Source organism: Hevea brasiliensis, chromosome 17 (genome assembly GCF_030052815.1).
Source record: "Hevea brasiliensis isolate MT/VB/25A 57/8 chromosome 17, ASM3005281v1, whole genome shotgun sequence".
In the NCBI taxonomy this organism is placed as follows: Eukaryota; Viridiplantae; Streptophyta; class Magnoliopsida; order Malpighiales; family Euphorbiaceae; genus Hevea; species Hevea brasiliensis.
This window is the reverse complement of record NC_079509.1, coordinates 12,524,169-12,540,796: the sequence shown is the minus strand read 5'-3', so window position 1 is coordinate 12,540,796 and position 16,628 is coordinate 12,524,169. Positions and strand designations below refer to the sequence as shown.

General features: G+C 32.2%; 2 protein-coding genes and 1 pseudogene across 6 annotated transcripts; all 3 read right to left on the bottom strand.

The window, feature by feature from the left end:
• LOC110657845 (peroxidase 11) lies at nucleotides 1–2,765 on the bottom strand. Its single transcript, XM_021815240.2, has 4 exons — nucleotides 2,478–2,765; nucleotides 1,893–2,084; nucleotides 707–872; nucleotides 1–561 (listed from the first exon to the last, which is right to left on the bottom strand). The coding sequence occupies exons 1-4, from the start codon at nucleotides 2,721–2,723 to the stop codon at nucleotides 137–139; spliced, it is 1,029 nt and encodes a 342-aa protein (XP_021670932.2). The 5' UTR covers nucleotides 2,724–2,765; the 3' UTR covers nucleotides 1–136.
• A 1,099-nt stretch (nucleotides 2,766–3,864) lies between these two features.
• On the bottom strand, nucleotides 3,865–5,768 carry LOC110657847 (uncharacterized; annotated as a pseudogene).
• Nucleotides 5,769–5,921: 153 nt separating this feature from the next.
• On the bottom strand, nucleotides 5,922–11,805 carry LOC110657846 (ASC1-like protein). Of its 5 annotated transcripts, none has more exons than XM_021815242.2 (7): nucleotides 11,433–11,805; nucleotides 8,584–8,813; nucleotides 8,280–8,435; nucleotides 7,839–8,024; nucleotides 7,064–7,248; nucleotides 6,669–6,735; nucleotides 5,922–6,278 (listed from the first exon to the last, which is right to left on the bottom strand). In XM_021815242.2, exons 1-6 carry the CDS (start codon nucleotides 11,568–11,570, stop codon nucleotides 6,710–6,712), a joined length of 921 nt encoding a protein of 306 aa, XP_021670934.2. In that variant the 5' UTR covers nucleotides 11,571–11,805; the 3' UTR covers nucleotides 5,922–6,278; nucleotides 6,669–6,709. The 5 variants fall into 5 exon arrangements, with proteins under 5 accessions (XP_021670934.2, XP_021670933.2, XP_021670936.2 ...); XM_021815241.2 differs by having other exon boundaries at nucleotides 5,922–6,319; nucleotides 11,433–11,804; XM_021815244.2 differs by having other exon boundaries at nucleotides 5,922–6,319; nucleotides 8,584–8,838; nucleotides 11,433–11,571.
• Nucleotides 11,806–16,628: the final 4,823 nt, after the last annotated feature.

Below are 16,628 nucleotides of genomic sequence, written 5' to 3'. Positions count from 1 at the left end.
TTCAACATCGAATAGGCCTTTCCTTTGGGGGGACATTTGAATTGCCAAAAGCTGTTACAGATAAATCTGTGTTTTTCACTTCTTGATATGACGAACAAATATAAATTAATTTAATTTAGATGCATGGTTTGGCAGCTCATGTATTCACAAATCTGCAGTTCTTCCTGACTTCTCCATTGGTAAAGCTATCAGGATTGGTGATATTTCCCAATTTCACCATAGAATCAGAGAATTGCTGGAAGAAACTTATTGGGTCATGAGCATACTTCACAACAAGCTGCTTTGTTTGAATTCCAAGTATGCTCGAGTACAATTCTTGGTCTGAGTTCAGTAGTCCTTCTCCTCTCAATAGAATCTGATAGTAAGAGTTGTCGAAAAGGTTAGGAGTGATATTGTCCATTGCTGATACGTTATTGTCTCCACCTCCAGCAGCAGGACATATGGATTTCAAGTTACTCAGGTATGTCTCTGACATTGGGCCTCTATCTGAAGTTGTTTCGAAATCTCCATAAATCCTTGCTCGAAAATTCGCACATCGGGCCATGCCTATAGTGTGTGCCCCTGCAGATTATACATTACACAAATATCAACTGTAATTAATTTAATCTGTCTCAAGTTTTGATTAATATGAATATGCAAAGTGTATAATGGAATCTGTAGAATAGCAGCTCCGGACAGTTTCACTTTCCCAGTAAGAGATTATTACCTGAAAGGGCTACCGTGTCTGTGACAGAGAGGCCCTGATAAAGAAACTTGGAAATGATAGATACCAGACCTTCATCTGCGGTTGGAATATTTGCTGATGCAAGCTCAAAGCTTGCAGTCTTGGAATCTTTCCTTCCTACAGGAACATCCCAATATGGTCCACCGACCTGGCAGCATTGGGCAGAGAAAAGAAAAAATCTCAAGGTTCTTAGAACAAGCAAAAAATGGAAATATTTTATATGGCATACCGATGGGAGGAGCCAGCTGACGGCCAAGGGGGCACCTGAAATTTTAAAAATTTTTGAGGACTTAATGGTAATTTGAAAAAAAAGTTTTTTTTTTTAATTCTTACATTATTTTGATAACTATGGGAACTTGCGAGTTTTAAAAGTTTTAAGTGAGTTTAATAGTAATTTTATATAAAAAAAATTTTAATTTTTTTATTAAAAGAATGACATAATAAAATACAAATCTTCATATTAAAAAAAAATCTAAATCATTATTGTCACTTGTTCCTATACTTTTCATCAATTTTATTTTATTATTTTCTCATTTAATAAAATCACAATTACTAATTGCTATTCTTTAAAATTTAAATTATTGTATAATATTATTAAAAAAAAGTCTAACATAATTTTCTCATATTTTTTCATTAATTTAAAATATTAGTAACTTTTTTCTTATAATCTTATTACTATTTTGAATTTTTTTCCTGCTAAAATGTCTTTGTATTCAAGTTAGAAAAAAGAAGTTTCTTTTATAATATTAGAAGTTAAACCATATTATTTATTTTATTTAATCTATAATTTTAACTGAATTTACTTTTTATAATTTTTTTAACAAAATAGATTTGAGATAAATTAGACAAATTTTGTATATTAGGCCATCAATATATTTTATTTTTAGTAATTTACAATATTAATTATTCATTACATTTTTTAACTAATAGTAATTTCATTTAATTTGTAGCAAATCAATTTAAAAAAAAATTAAAGCATTTATTTTTATTATTATATCTGTTAAATATTTTTATTTTATAATTATGAGATGGTTATTGTCATTGATTAATCAATCTCTTCAATGAATACCTAAATAAGTAATTTATTAATAAATCATATATTTTAATTGAGTCCTCTACATACCATTGTATACTAATACTGGCAATACGAAATTGTATTATATAGTACCAGAATCACTGCATCTCTTGCAGCGATGGTGAGGATATCTGCGCAAGAGGCTATTCCAGGGCACTCAGATTCGACCTTGTTCTTGATCTTGTCAATGATTCTAAAACCTTTTAGGGAGTTTATGTTTGGAGAAGCTTTCTTCTCTCCTTGCAAGGTGATTGTGTCATCTAGCAAAACCGATCCATCACATCCCTGCACCCATTAGACCATACATTATAATTATTCCGAACTGGCTTAGCAATATTTGGTACTGTTATAGTACATTAAGCATCGGGCTTAAATTTGCTTTTACAGAAAAGAACACTCTTAGAAACTCTTCAAAAAAGTTTGAAATAATTGTAAAAAAAAAAAAAAAAAAAAGGGTTGACCCAGTGCACCAAGCATCCACAATTGTGGTGTGGCTATGGGAAGAGTTGATATACACAAACTTTCCCTGCTTTGCAAAGAGATTGTATTTCAAAATAATATTTTTCTCAACAACAATGCTAAGGAAATCTTATATACATTATGATTATGGTATTACTTTGGCTAAGCACAGGTTAAAAAAAAACTCAATGGTAATGCCATAAGATAGTAGGTGTGGACCTGAACAAAACAGTCATGGAAATGCAGTCGCACTACAAGGGCTGCATTACGTGGATCTGAGAGCACTTCACATTCCATTTCTTTCCTGATGATGTCGAAGACAGTGGGGCAAGTAGATGCATAGTAATCCAATGACAAATGAGGGTCATCACTTGCATACAAGCTACCGCTAAAGATGAAGACAGAAACCAAAAGAACAAACTGGAGCGAAGGAAGATTAGAGTGAAAGAGAGGTGATAATGCCATTGTTTCTTTCTTGGATTTCTTGAACGAGAGGAGGGTGGAAGACATGGGTTGGAATGTGAGATATATAAGAGAAAAGAATGTAGACTACAAAGCTTTGCCTATTTCTTTTGCATGGCCGTTTGAGTATTTTGCATAGTCAATAGCAGATGCAACTAACGGTGGTCTGGTTGGTGGGTACTCCCAAACTAAAGTCACCAAATAGAAAAAGAAAATGTTTAAACTATATAATAAACATGCTTAGCCATGCACATTACTTAATGATTTGGCAACTTTTCAAACCTACAACTGATAACAGCTAAATCGTGCTATATTTTACTTCTTCAACTTTCAAGATTCATCTCAAGTTGAGGTATTATGTACAATTTTTCTCTCCTAGAAAAGGGTCCTATTAATCTACTATTTGAAGCGTGAAAGCCACCTGCTTGAACCTTTCAGACTGTTATTTGGTGTGGAATTCATGGGTTGGATGATGATTTGATCAGTTTAGATTAGACAAAGATGAATTTGTGACCTCATCTAGTATATTTGATTTTCGGGTTTTGCATAGTTTTTTAATTTCTCCATGACATGAACGTCAATTCACACATGTCCTAAATTATTCTTGAAGAAATTAAACAAGAATGTGCATAGCCTGCCTAGCTTGTTTTCCAGAGAGTGAAAATTTGGATGGAGGAAAATCATCAACCAGTCATGATCTAGAAGTGCAAGATAGGATACTCATCAACTAAGTAATATTTCTATTATTCAAGTTGACGTTGTTATTAGAATGATGGAAATATCAATCCCAAAAAATCTTTTTGTAAAAAAAGGGAAAAAATAAAAGGAAGGTGTCATTTCTGAGCACAATCAATAGAATCATAGACCCGTATTATTTAAGGTCAGATAAAAGTTCATTTTTGCTTCTGAATTTTTCATTTGTCCAATTTTGTCTTAAACTTTTGCTTAATTTATTCAAATCTTTTTATTTAAACTTAAATTAATCTATTCTAATGAAAGTGGTGCATAAGTTTATTATTTTTTAATTTTTTTAATTAAAAATATGAGTTAATTACTTTTATATGGGAAAGGAGTTAATTTGAGGTTAAATAAAAATTTGAGTTAATTGAATAAAAACTTAAAAATGAACAAAATGAGCAAAACTTTCTTCCATTTAACGTCTGCCCAAATACAAGAGTCCATGAAATACATAGAAAAAACAATAACCCATCTACTGTTTATTGCATGATAGGGACCAATATCACCAACTACCACACCCTCCAATGTTGGCATAACAAACAAATATTAAAAGCAATTAAACATAAGGATCTCACCCTCAATACTGCCTTAAAAGGATATGCTTTCCATACTGAAAAAACATGTACAGTTAAGAATTTTATTTAGTAGATGATCTGCTTCTAATAAACAGTAATATTTAAAGGTCATTAAAGAAAAAAAAAAATAAATGCCGTGTGTATCCGACTATTTCATGATCAGGACAGGAGACATGACACCAGGTTTAGAGCAGACGATGGATGACCTATCACTTTCAGCTGACTGGAGTACGGGCTCGGCTCCGAATGGCCCAATGGAAACTATGGGCCGCAGCCACTAAAGGAAGCTTAATAGAATAATTGGGCTACATGGAGCTGGACACTAGCCAGCGCCCAGCAGAATCGAGAAGGCAGTCTGGTAGTCTGGTTTTTAAGCAGTGACCTCTCCCACTAATGAAAACTTGCCTATTCAAATTACTGAAGATTTCAACTATCCAATCTCGAAACATTTCTGGAATTTGGCTTGAAGAAGTAAACTCATTTTGAGTGGTAAAATAGGCAACTAAACAAAGCTAATGAAGCATGGAACTGAAATGTTGCTCGTGAGTCAAATAAGCACTTCAAACGTAAGTGCATCAGGTGTACATTTCAGAATCAAAAGGACGATCATAGATATTACCAAACCTTAAAACTTATCCTGTGCATCTCCTTTAGAGCTCAGGTCAATGCCATGCAACACAGTTCTCTGCAGGATAGACTTGTGAGTTACCACGGAACCACCATATTCAGGCCAGGAAAGATGAGAGTTCCTCATCTGGCATCGGGCTAGGAGTGCAGCTGCCAAGCCATCCACCATACTCCCCAAGGGAAAATAGCCCACACCTTTCAGTAAGGATGAACCTCCATAAACACCATCTTGCCCTTTCCTCTCTGCCAATGTCTCTAACTGGAAAGAACATGTCTCATCTGATGAGAGATTATAGCTCTGAACTAAATCCAAGATTAGAACCCTCGCAGGAATTATTTGTTCACCAATAAGCAACTTAGCAACCACGTTAATTAGATCTCTCAGCACTGACAAGACATTGAACAGAAACCATAAGAGTCAAATTATCCGCATCATTCAGGGCATAAATATTGCAGGATTGTCTCCAAGAGAGGCTTCGATAGTGTGTTACCTGAGAAAGGGATCTCGGGTAGCTGGAAGACACTGCCAATTAGGGTCTTTGAGAATACGCGGTCAAAGACATAAAGAGATGAGAAGAGATGGACAAAGTGGTAGATCGGGTTTGGGATTAGAAAACAGAAGGAAAGGAGACGGAAGTGTTGGTGGAGTAGTTAAGTTGTTGGGAGCTTCCTGAAAGAACCTTGAAGGTGGTGGAATCTCTGTAAGAACGTCTTCCATGGTGCAAAATGAACAAACTGCTTATGACAGTAGACAACTCATCAGTTTCATTGCTCCAGTCACTCGTCAAAAAGGGTTGTAGATTAACGTAACCCCATAAGCAATTCACAGTTCAAGTAATCTTTTATCAATTACTTTTGATCCAAAGCCAAGCACCGCAAACCATTAATTTCAGAAAATATGATCACGTGGTAATCAACGGCAGAAATATGAGCTCATAAGCCAGAAAATTGGTCTTTTAATATTCAGGACAAACCCTAACCCACAAATCTTAGGCTTCCAGGAAGCCCATCTTTATATTTCACCAACGTTTTCCGGGGAAACAAACGAATTCAAATGGGAGACCGAATATTCACAAAAAGAAGAAAGAAATAGAAATGAAAACACACTTAAAAGAGTTTGGAAATTGATGTTGTTGAGGAGAAGCAGAGCAGAAAGCTTAGGTGGGATTGTAATTTTTAGCGAGGATCAAAAAATTTGTCAGCAAAATACACTAAATAAAAAATTTGAGTTAATTACAATCTGAAATCGGACCAGCAAAATGTTTATTCAAAAAAAAAAAATCATTGATCAAACTCAAAAAATCACATGGGCATACAATAATGTAAAAGTACCTTAACTAGAACTAAACTCCTATCCTTAGGGAACAAGGAAAAATTAAATGTAATGAAAAGCCCTCAAAATTGGCTGGGGGCTAAGTTCACAGTTTTTAAATCAATTTAAGCTTTCTCACAACAGATCATTGGCGAGCAAATAAACTCAGAAGTAAGGTGGCATATGAATAATCAACCTACTCACACAATGCAGCCTTTCATTTCCATTTCAACATCTGATTTTAAGTCCATCAGCAAACCCTTGAATTGCAGAGGATCCTTGTTTGGACCAGTCCTCCAAATTTGGCTATAAAATACATCAGATGTGTAAAACCACAGGTCCCTCAACTGCAGAAGGAATGGCAGAGACAAATATTTTCTTTTCATTTAATTTAGTGAAATCAAACTAGGATAATGCAATAAAAATGATGCATGCCTTGATTATAAAGAATGAATATATTAAATGCCTTTCAACCCTCATAATAATGAGATATTTCATTGTGCTTTATGCAGCAGTGTAGTACACATCTTACCCAAAAGAAGAGAAAGCACCAATCAATAATTTTTATTTTTGGTATTACACTATTACTAGTTTAAAGTTGAATTATCTTACTGTTTTGATGAGCAAGAACAAAATCATGCAGAAACATGCATGCAAATACAATGAGATGTCCAAATGGCTCCCCCAAAACACAACCTTCGTGTCAGTTATGTTGAGGCAGTAGTTAATGCTTTTGGTCAATCTTCATGTTCATCTTCAGAATCTGCACAACACAAATAGAGGCAAACATATTAAGGAATTTACCTACCAAGTAAGGGTGTTTAAGAGTAAAGAGAATTGAAAAAGGAAATAGTTCCTTGAAATAGCCCATATCTCTAAAATGATCAATAATTGTCTCGTTCTTCATAAATCAACAACCTAGATGGTGCAAGTGTAATTAAATGTAAATTCTCATGCTGGACCCCAGATTAATTTCCCATCCACCAAAATTTGATCTCATTTATTTCTTCTTTCCTTTTTTCATGCTTGACTGTGTACATACATGCAGCAAACTTCAATACCATTTAATACTCAAAATTTTTTTAACATACCAGATCGAACGTCATCACTAATCTGACCCCTTGCTTGGATTTGCTTAACAAGCATCCGATATATCAGGACCCACCAGTAAATATGGAGAACAAGCAAGCAATACAGAAGCGTATTAAACACATAATAATAGATTGGACCATCCACTGGATGCTTTTTCTTGTCTAAGGTCTGGACAACTTCATAACTGCAATAGAGAGAGAAAAAAATGAATGGATAATTTGATAAGTGTCAAGATAGCTGATAAAGTTAACAAACAAATAGATAAAGTAGTTTAAATTAAAAGGAGATAATCAATTGCATAAAATATTAGCTCATACACACATATCCTGAAATGAGAGATCTACTTCCTTGGTATATATCCTTAATTCAACCTTTAACCTCCGGATTATATGCAGAATTAAGGAAAGAAAATTGGTATCCTTTTATGATAAGCAAATATGCATATGTATTGACTGCCCCAGAAGGAAGGAAATTGTCTGGGAGAGTAGAGGTCCTTGATGGCTTCACTTCTAACATGTGTCAAAAAGCAAGAAAAAATTTTAATATTTCAGGCATCGATTTTCACCAACTAATGACCATCAATATGATATGCGAGCACACTACCTTCCCTAATAAACATATTCATTACCAAGCTTTTAGTTTTTTGGTTGTAGTTTTTTGACAATAACATCTAATCTAGGGTATTGACCAATGTTGATAAACAGTTCAATATTAAGACATCAACTTTACAAAGTTTGATAGTTGATGTGAATTGTGCACCAACTTTTTACTGACCTTGTACTCCAAAGGACCCAGAATGGATAGTAAATGAGGCGCAGTATGATCCAAGACAAAACAAAAAGAATAAATGCAAAGCTAGCCATCCCTTCAGCACCACTGTATTTGGACATCTTTCCTATCTCCAAAAATATATCACTAGCATCATGAAGAGCTAAAACAACTGAACCAACACGGGAAAACCTGAAAATGAGAGACAAAATTGGAATTTATGAGAATTTTATGATGATCCCGATACGAATCCGTAACAGTGTGCTATTGCTGCCAACACACTATAAACCTTTAGCATAAGTGTCACTATTATATGGACGTCATAGTTATGACTTCATTTTTTTTTTTTTTTTGCTACAGGTAAAACCAACAAAACTTCCTGAGATTCAAAGAGTTGTGATTAACACTATATTACCAACCTAAGAACAGAACTTGACCATAAAATACCTGAGTATGTAGGACAGCACAATGAGAATGACAGTTGCAACATGATGACTCATTGACACTCCAAAGTCCGAACGCCTAGTTTCCCAGAATATGAGAGCAAATATGGAGTATGTGTAAAATCCAGCAGCATACATATACAACGCTTTCAACTTTAACCTGAAATTCATACAATAGTCACTCAATTGAGTCCAATAATGTGACATCTCATACTGCTCAAGCAACAAATCAATATAGGGATAGTTAAGCGAAATGGAGAGCTAAATCAAACAACCATATCTATTAAATATATAATTGAAGATCTTACTTCATTTTTTGGTCTGGCCAGACTTGACTTCCTGGCCCTACCCAAAAGCACTTTGTGTTGGTAAACCAAGGCTCATTGTAAGTAACAGTCAAAGCTAGAATCTCTCCTGAAAGAAAATATACGCATTTCCAAGCAGACTCCTTGAATTTTCGTATCTTCTTCTTTCTCTCATCTGTCTCCACATCCAATGTCTGATGACCCCTTCCAAAAATTAATCGTCTTGCCACTTTCTGTAACATGCATAGTCACTTCAAACTGACCTAACAAAATACTTAAGTGAACTAGGAGAAAGAGAGGACAAAAGCTGAGGACGGGGAAAAAGATAATAAAAAAAATAACAGTAAGTGAAAAGCACAATATGAAAAAAAGTCATCCTCATTAACATTCTTAGTTTATGTAGTTATTGTAGTAGAGGATATACTATAAATTAAATTGGAAAGGAATAGAACATCACAACCACGTACCAATTTTGTAAATCCACTTTAGTACTAGAAAAATGGGAGCAGCAGGGACTTTATATAACTCTTTGAAACTTCTCTATAAGCACAAAAAATTTGCTTGTGTTCTTTTCATAAACAAAGTGTAAAGGGGCACAAGCAAAGTAAGGTATTATTGGCAAGGAATAGAAAATCTAAAACATTATAAAGGGGGAAAAAAAAAGAATTAGTTGTCTTATTTTACTTGACATGGTCTAAAGTATAAATGTTATTCCTTACATGAGGAGCCAGTGTGCACATATCACAGATTTCAACTAAAAAGTTTCCTTCTGAGGCTAACACCTTACACCTTATAGTGAATATTTGGACGGGCTTTCTTCTTGTTTTTATCTTAAGTAGTCGGATGTAGTTTTATAAGAAACTACAAACCTTTTCACTTTGACTCTACCCATCAATCCTCTAATTGATTTTCACATGTTAGTTCACAATTTCTAAAAATCTAAATTTGCACAATAGGGAATTTCAGGGAGTAATTGGGCCCTCTTTTTGTTTTTTTAAATGAAACCTTCTAAAATATAAGCACATCATCACAAAAGTAGCAAATCCCCTTCGAGCTACTAATTATTGTTGCTATATCCATAAGGGACTTGATTTTCATTAAGCTAATATTATGAAAACAAAGAACCTATGCTTCATGGCTGAGGAAAGGAGAAAAATATACAAATCAGACCCCAAATGCAACTTCCAAGTTCCAAGTGTGCGGGTGTACTAGCCTACAGCCTCACCTCACTCAGGTAAATTGGCCATCAATCAAAACAAAGGAAGACTCACTTTTCCAGGGACTTTCTTTTGATAATTCGACTTTCAAAAATTATTTCTATAATTTATGTAATGATCAAAGTCACAAGCACAGTTTAGAGGCCAAGCTTAACCTGTAGGATCATCAAGACTCATCAACAATGATTGTATTGTATGCTAGGATAATTATACACTTGAATCATCATAGCATCCAATGATATGTGCTGTCAAAGCACAACTGTATAAATTTTCTGAGGGTGGACTTTCCCAACCCAATTGTGAAATTTCAAAGACCCAGAGGAGACCATCATGCAAGGAATTAGTTCAAAATCAATTGTAGACTAGTCAAGCTACATTAAATAGCCTAGTTCTCAGTGGCAGATCTAAAAAAAAAAATTTCCAGGGTCAATAAGCAAATTATATAACATATTTGGTGCACTAAAAAATAATACACTTAATACTCATATAAAAGCAATTGAGTTTTAAATTTAGGAAGATAAAATCCATTCCTTTTGTGGATAAAGATGAACTTATACCATAAGCATACAATAGTTTGCTCAATATACAGGGGTATTGATTTTCTATTAATAAAAATATGTTCTCCATTTAAAAAAGAGGGTTAAATACTTAAATTAATGAAGGATCAATTTAAACAAATATATAAATGCATAAGAGTACTTTATGAAAAAAAAAGGGTCAACTGACCCCTCTTTTCTTGCAGTGGATCCGCCACTGCTAGTCTTCCATTTGACCAATTTCATTCCCATCCCAAAAACTATATATCAAAGTCAATTTGAGAAATTTTGTAATTCTATCATACAAAATTTCCTTCTCTAACATAGATGGAGAAAACAACGTACAAAGAGCGACAATAGGGGCATAATCAAGAAGAGGTAACCAAAATCACATGCTGTTAGCTTAGTGAACTGCATCAACCATGTGTACCATTGTTTGCCAAAACCTAGATTTACTCAATTGGACCAAAAGCACCAATAAATGGAAAGTGCACAAAGGGTAGAGACATTTTAGAATAAAAAAGGTTCATGATCCTCAAGGGTAGGTTCTAACTATCCAAGTAATTCTCAAGTCTTATGCAATCAACTCAGAACTATAAGTTTCCGATAAAGCTATGCTGCCACGCCATCTGGTTACGGTTGTCCAAGTGTTCTTTTGCACTAAACTTTGAAAATTTGTATTATATCATATCTTTTCAATCAAAATCTCATTTTCGTCCCCATCATTCTAAACTGCACAAGTCACATCCAATTCCAATGTTTCAGGGAAAATTTATATACTAGCATCAAATCGTGCTAATGAATGAATAAATATATGAAAAGGCAACAGTATACCAAAATGTCAAGCTGATACAACTAACTACCAATGTCCAGAGGAGCTAAAACAAACACAAATCAAAAAACAAAAGCTTACATCTGTAATGGGTCATCGAAGAACCGAAAAAAAAAAAAAAAAAAGAGGCAGTGAACAACCAAAAACGAGCTCAACGCAAACATCAAATGCAAGACAGAAAAATAAAAGTAACAAGTGAATCAAAAAGGGAACAAATTTATCAGATAAATACAAAAACACATATATCTAATGAATGAAACAAAGTACCTGGAATACAAATCTATCAAGAAAGAACCGGACTGTTGGGAAGAACAGAGCAAAGAAAGGTAGAATAATGTAATCTTCATAAGCAGGGTACGATTCATTCCCCCATTCAATTGATTTCACGTAATCCATAAAACCCATCAGAGATCTTTTCCTTTCTATTGATCCCAGAATTTTCGAGAAACAAATAAAAAGTAGAGGTTGTTGTAAATCTCATACACGAGCAAAAAAGAAACTTTCGTTTTCAACTCTGTTTCTGAAAAATCAGATTTTTAATCGTCAGAAAAATCCAACCATTAAAATATAAACATTCCGTTGGTGGGGTGATTGGGTTTTTGCAATTTGCCCCTTTCTTTTCATCTATTTCTACATATTTTCCGCTCTTCTTATTTTATTTGATGAGATGACCCCTCTCAGGCTTCGGCTTTGTGGTCTTGTTGTTATTGATTTGATGGTGGTCGTGGCCAACGCCCAACGGGCTGACGGGACTAGAAATAATGATTTCTGATTTAAGGTTCAAAGAAGTTGAATTAAAAGTGCATGAATTTCTAGTTTAAATTTGATTTAATTAAATTTATTGATTATTTTTTTTTTTAAATATAAAAAATTTAATAAATACTTAATTCTACTCCTAATTCATATATATATATATATATCATTAATTCATTAATTCTCTACACTCTCTTTAATTCTTAATACTCTTTCAATCTCTCAAATTTTCTAAATAATTATTTTCTACACTCCTTTTAATTCTCAGTACTTTCACAATTCCCCTGCTTTATTATTTTTATACTCATTGAAAATTTTAATACTATCTCAATTACTCTGTTATTATTTTATATTTTCAATAAAATTTTCAATACCCTCTATTTTGATTTTTTTTTCTTTTATATTTTTTTAATTATTAATTATCATATAATTTTTTTAAAAAAGGCAAATAATACTCAATTCAACTAAATTTTTATCCCAAAAATTTATTGGGGTCGGTTATATGGATTCTTTCTCCACTCTAAACGATTTTTGGTTAAATCCTCAGAAATGTGTAATGCTTCTAGGTTATGTTGTACTATTCTCCTCCAAGTCGATTTAGGTCTACCTATTATTTTCATTATATCATCAACCCAATATGCTCTACTTGTCTAATTTGAGCTTTCCTATGTCTATGCTTCATATGACCAAACCACCTCAATTTCCCTTCTCTCAACTTATAACTGAAAATTTTGATTCCTCTAAATCCTAAAGGGATACATAGGCAAAATTAAGTTTATGCACATTTTTCTATTTTTTTTTAAATTAGTTTTATCTCTAGTTTTTTAATAAATTCAAGTCTTTGCTTATTAAATTTTTCTTAAAAATAAGTTATTTTTATTCTTATTTTTCTTATTTTATTTTGATTGAAAAATTTATAAGAAAAATTAAAATATTTTTACAAATATAACTTAAATTCTAAATTAATAAAATTTTTCTATAATTTTTTCCTTTAAGTTGCTCTTAAACCGCCCCTAAACCGCTTTCAAACCGTCTTGAATTGTAATTTTTCAAACCGTCCTCTAAACCGTTTTAAACCGGGGCTCGAACCGGAACCGGCGGTTCAAGAACCGTCTTCTGAACCGTCTCATGACGGTTTGGTTCAGGTTCATGATTTCATTGAACTGAACGTGATTCAGAACCGAATCGGCGTTCTCGAGAACGTAGCCGCCCTACTCCCGGCTTTGTGGTCTTGTTGTTATTGATTTGATGGTGGACGTGGCCAACGCCCAACGGGCTGACCGGACTAGAAATAATGGTTTCTGATTTAAGGTTCAAAGAAGTTGAATTAAAAGTGCATGAATTTCTAGTTGAAATTTGATTTAATTAAATTTATTGATTATTTTTTTATTTTTAAAAGTTAATTTTGATTTGAAACCGAAATCAAGTCAAGTTTAATTTTAATTTTAATTAATTTAATTTTCAATTGTTTAATTTTAAATTAAATTGATTTGATTCTATATAAGTTTTGATTTTATTTCTAAAGCGATTTAGAGCTCTAATTCAATGATAAATTTTAGAATTATTTTATTTAAAATAAAGTAATATTATTTTGTTAAAAAATTACCTTTGAAAATATATGCATTCTCTTATAAATTTTACATAAAATAATATTTTATTTTTCTAAAATGAATATTTCATAAAAAAATATTATATTAACATAATTATTTTAAAAAATAAGTGCATATAAATATGATATTTTTATAAAATTAATATAATAAAATTTATTTTAAATTATGAACAATAAAAGCCATTAATTATTAAATTTAAATAATTTAACTTATTTTTATTAATTTTTAAAATATTGTTTATAAGAAATATTATAATTATATATATTTATTTTTTATTGAATTATCAAATTTTTATTAATTTAATATGTTTTTGAAATAATTAATTTTACTTTATTTTAAGCAAAGTAATAAAAAAAATTTAGATATTTTATCTAAAAAAATATTGACATTTATTATCTATTTTAAATTAATAATTTTTAATTTAAATAATTTTCCAATTGCTCTATATTTTATCATTTAAATTCTTGTTTATAATTAAAAAGTTTTATAATATACATTGACCGTTAACTTTTTTATTAAATTATTATTTAATTATATTATAAAATATTATAAAATTATTTAAATTTTATTAATAATATTATTAAAATTAAAATTATTAATTTTTTATATTATTTTTAGAGTATGTACATAAAAGATAAGAGAGAAAATACCAAATCTCTAATACTTAATTTAGTAATTAGAATTAAAATTAAAATTAATTAATTATAGAAAACAACATACCTGACTATGGAGGTTTGAGTACATCACGTAAATTTTTATTTAGATGAGAAGTATAATTAGAATTATTATTATTGTAAATTCCTATCTTATAAAAAAAAATTCAATTAAAATGAAATTTAAGATCTAAATAAATAATAATATTTATCTCAATAAATAATATTCATAATTTTAAAATACTATTATATCGAATTTTGAAAGTGTAATAAGGTTCAAACGTGATTTATTTTCTTAAAAGAAAATGTGTTTTAAAACAAATAAATAAAAAGAATTTTTATTTTAATTAATCCATTTTTATTTTCTAAATTGTTTTGCAAGTGGGCTAGAAAGATGCACGTGATAAGAGCGTTTGGAGATAGAGGTGACTTGAAGGATTGCCACGTCCCAACACATATTAATGATTAAGTTGACACTAGTGTAAGCCTGCCTGGACAGGTTTTCTGCTTGGGTCGTGCTTGCTAAGTCATGGAGTGTGGGTCAAACATCTACAGCTTAGGGTTTTCTCATGGGCTTGGGCCTATATTGTTGGGAGGTTACGGCAGCTGAGGAGTTGATTTGGGCCTTAGTTTTAAAATTTTAATATTAGTATTTAGACCCTACTTTTGTCTCTCTTGTAATTGGGCCTTGGGTCTTATTTTAAAACCTGTCTATTAATGAATTTATTTATAAAAAAAAATAAAAATAAAAATAAAACTCAATCAAGTTCAGAAGTTTTGAGCCTCAGTAGCGTATTGTCTTGACATGACTGGATTACAGCCCTAAGACATGCTAGGAGGCAGTACTCGTTAGTAGATTAGTAGGAGGCATGCACGACAAATTCCCACAAATATAGTTTCTCTAAAAATCTTCCTAAAGCAGCTTCTCTCCACAAGACATCAGGTGAAAATGCCAAGTAAAGAATCCAATGGGAGATCTTTGGCTTCCTAGAGGATCTACAGCTAAGTTATTGTGTTTCTCGTTTTCTACATTTCCAACGAAGTTCAAGATTTCCACGTATTCTGCTCATCTGCATCATCATGTGTGAATTATTAATGATTGTCTAATCTTTCCTATGAAGTGAAAGGTTATTGTTTTTCAGCTAAAACGATGTCTAATGGTCCATACAGGCATTCATTGCAAACATTAATCACATCAAAAAACAATTTCCAAAGAGTTGTCAAATCTTTCAAATGTACTGAGAACATACAACATATCATGTGATTATACTTCTGTAACAGCTAATTTTTCTGACAAAATTTATGTATAGGAGACAATAAAAGCAATAATCATGTTTTAAAACCTATTCTAGCTGCACTTATTTGGTTAATTCAAGACCATCAACCAATATCTGGTAAATTGGTTGCCTCGTGAACACATGCCTAAATTTGATTTTAATTAACATATGTTATAATAAATAAGTAAATTTAAAGTATACGTATAAATTATATAATTATATAATATTAAAAAAAGAAAAAAAAAATATAAGATTTAATGTAGTTTAACTGTAAGGTCTATATCTATGAACAAGATAAAATAAAAAATTTTACTATGATGAAAAGAGCAAAATACAATTAATCAGAACTCTTAAACTTTAATCCAAGTATGTTTCTCGAATATTTCATAATTCTACCGTAAATGATAAAATATTACAATATTTATACTGATACGTACCGTGTGGGCGTTGCCCTCGCACTCCCAAAGAGATCAGTGGTGGGCTTCGAGCCTGGATCTATCGGCTCGTGCCCTCCGCTACCACCACAGATCTCACTTTTTATCCCAATCCATTCACAGTATGAAACTTTGGGGTCCGGTCACAATTCGGATCCATGAAAAACATATTCAAATTTCAAGCCATAAAAATAACAATTCTTCCCCTTGGTTTGAATTCCCTCAATCATCAACAAAATAACTACAAAATATTCTGTCTTGCCATATGCCCTCGTAAGGGCATTACTGAGCACTACAAACATCAACTAAGTCTAGGCAATACCTAAACTTGCTGACTATGACTCCCTTGGTCATTATATCTGCTGGATTATTATGTGTAGAGACTTTCTGCACAACTACAATCCCCTGAGATACAATGTCCCGAATGAAGTGATATCTAACATCAATGTGCTTAGTTCGCTCATGGTACAACTGATTCTTTATGAGGTATATTGCACTCTGGTTGTCACAAAACATTGTTATTTGTTCTGTATTAACCCAAGATCACCCACCAAACCTTGTAACCATAAAGCTTCCTTTACTGCCTCTGCTAAGGTCATATATTCAGCCTCTATGGTAGACAAAGTAACTATAGCTTGCAATGTTGCCTTCCAACTGATAGCACTTTCAGAAAGAGTAAACAAATAACCTGTCAAAGATTTCCTCTTGTCTAAGTCCCCTGTAAAATCTGAATCCA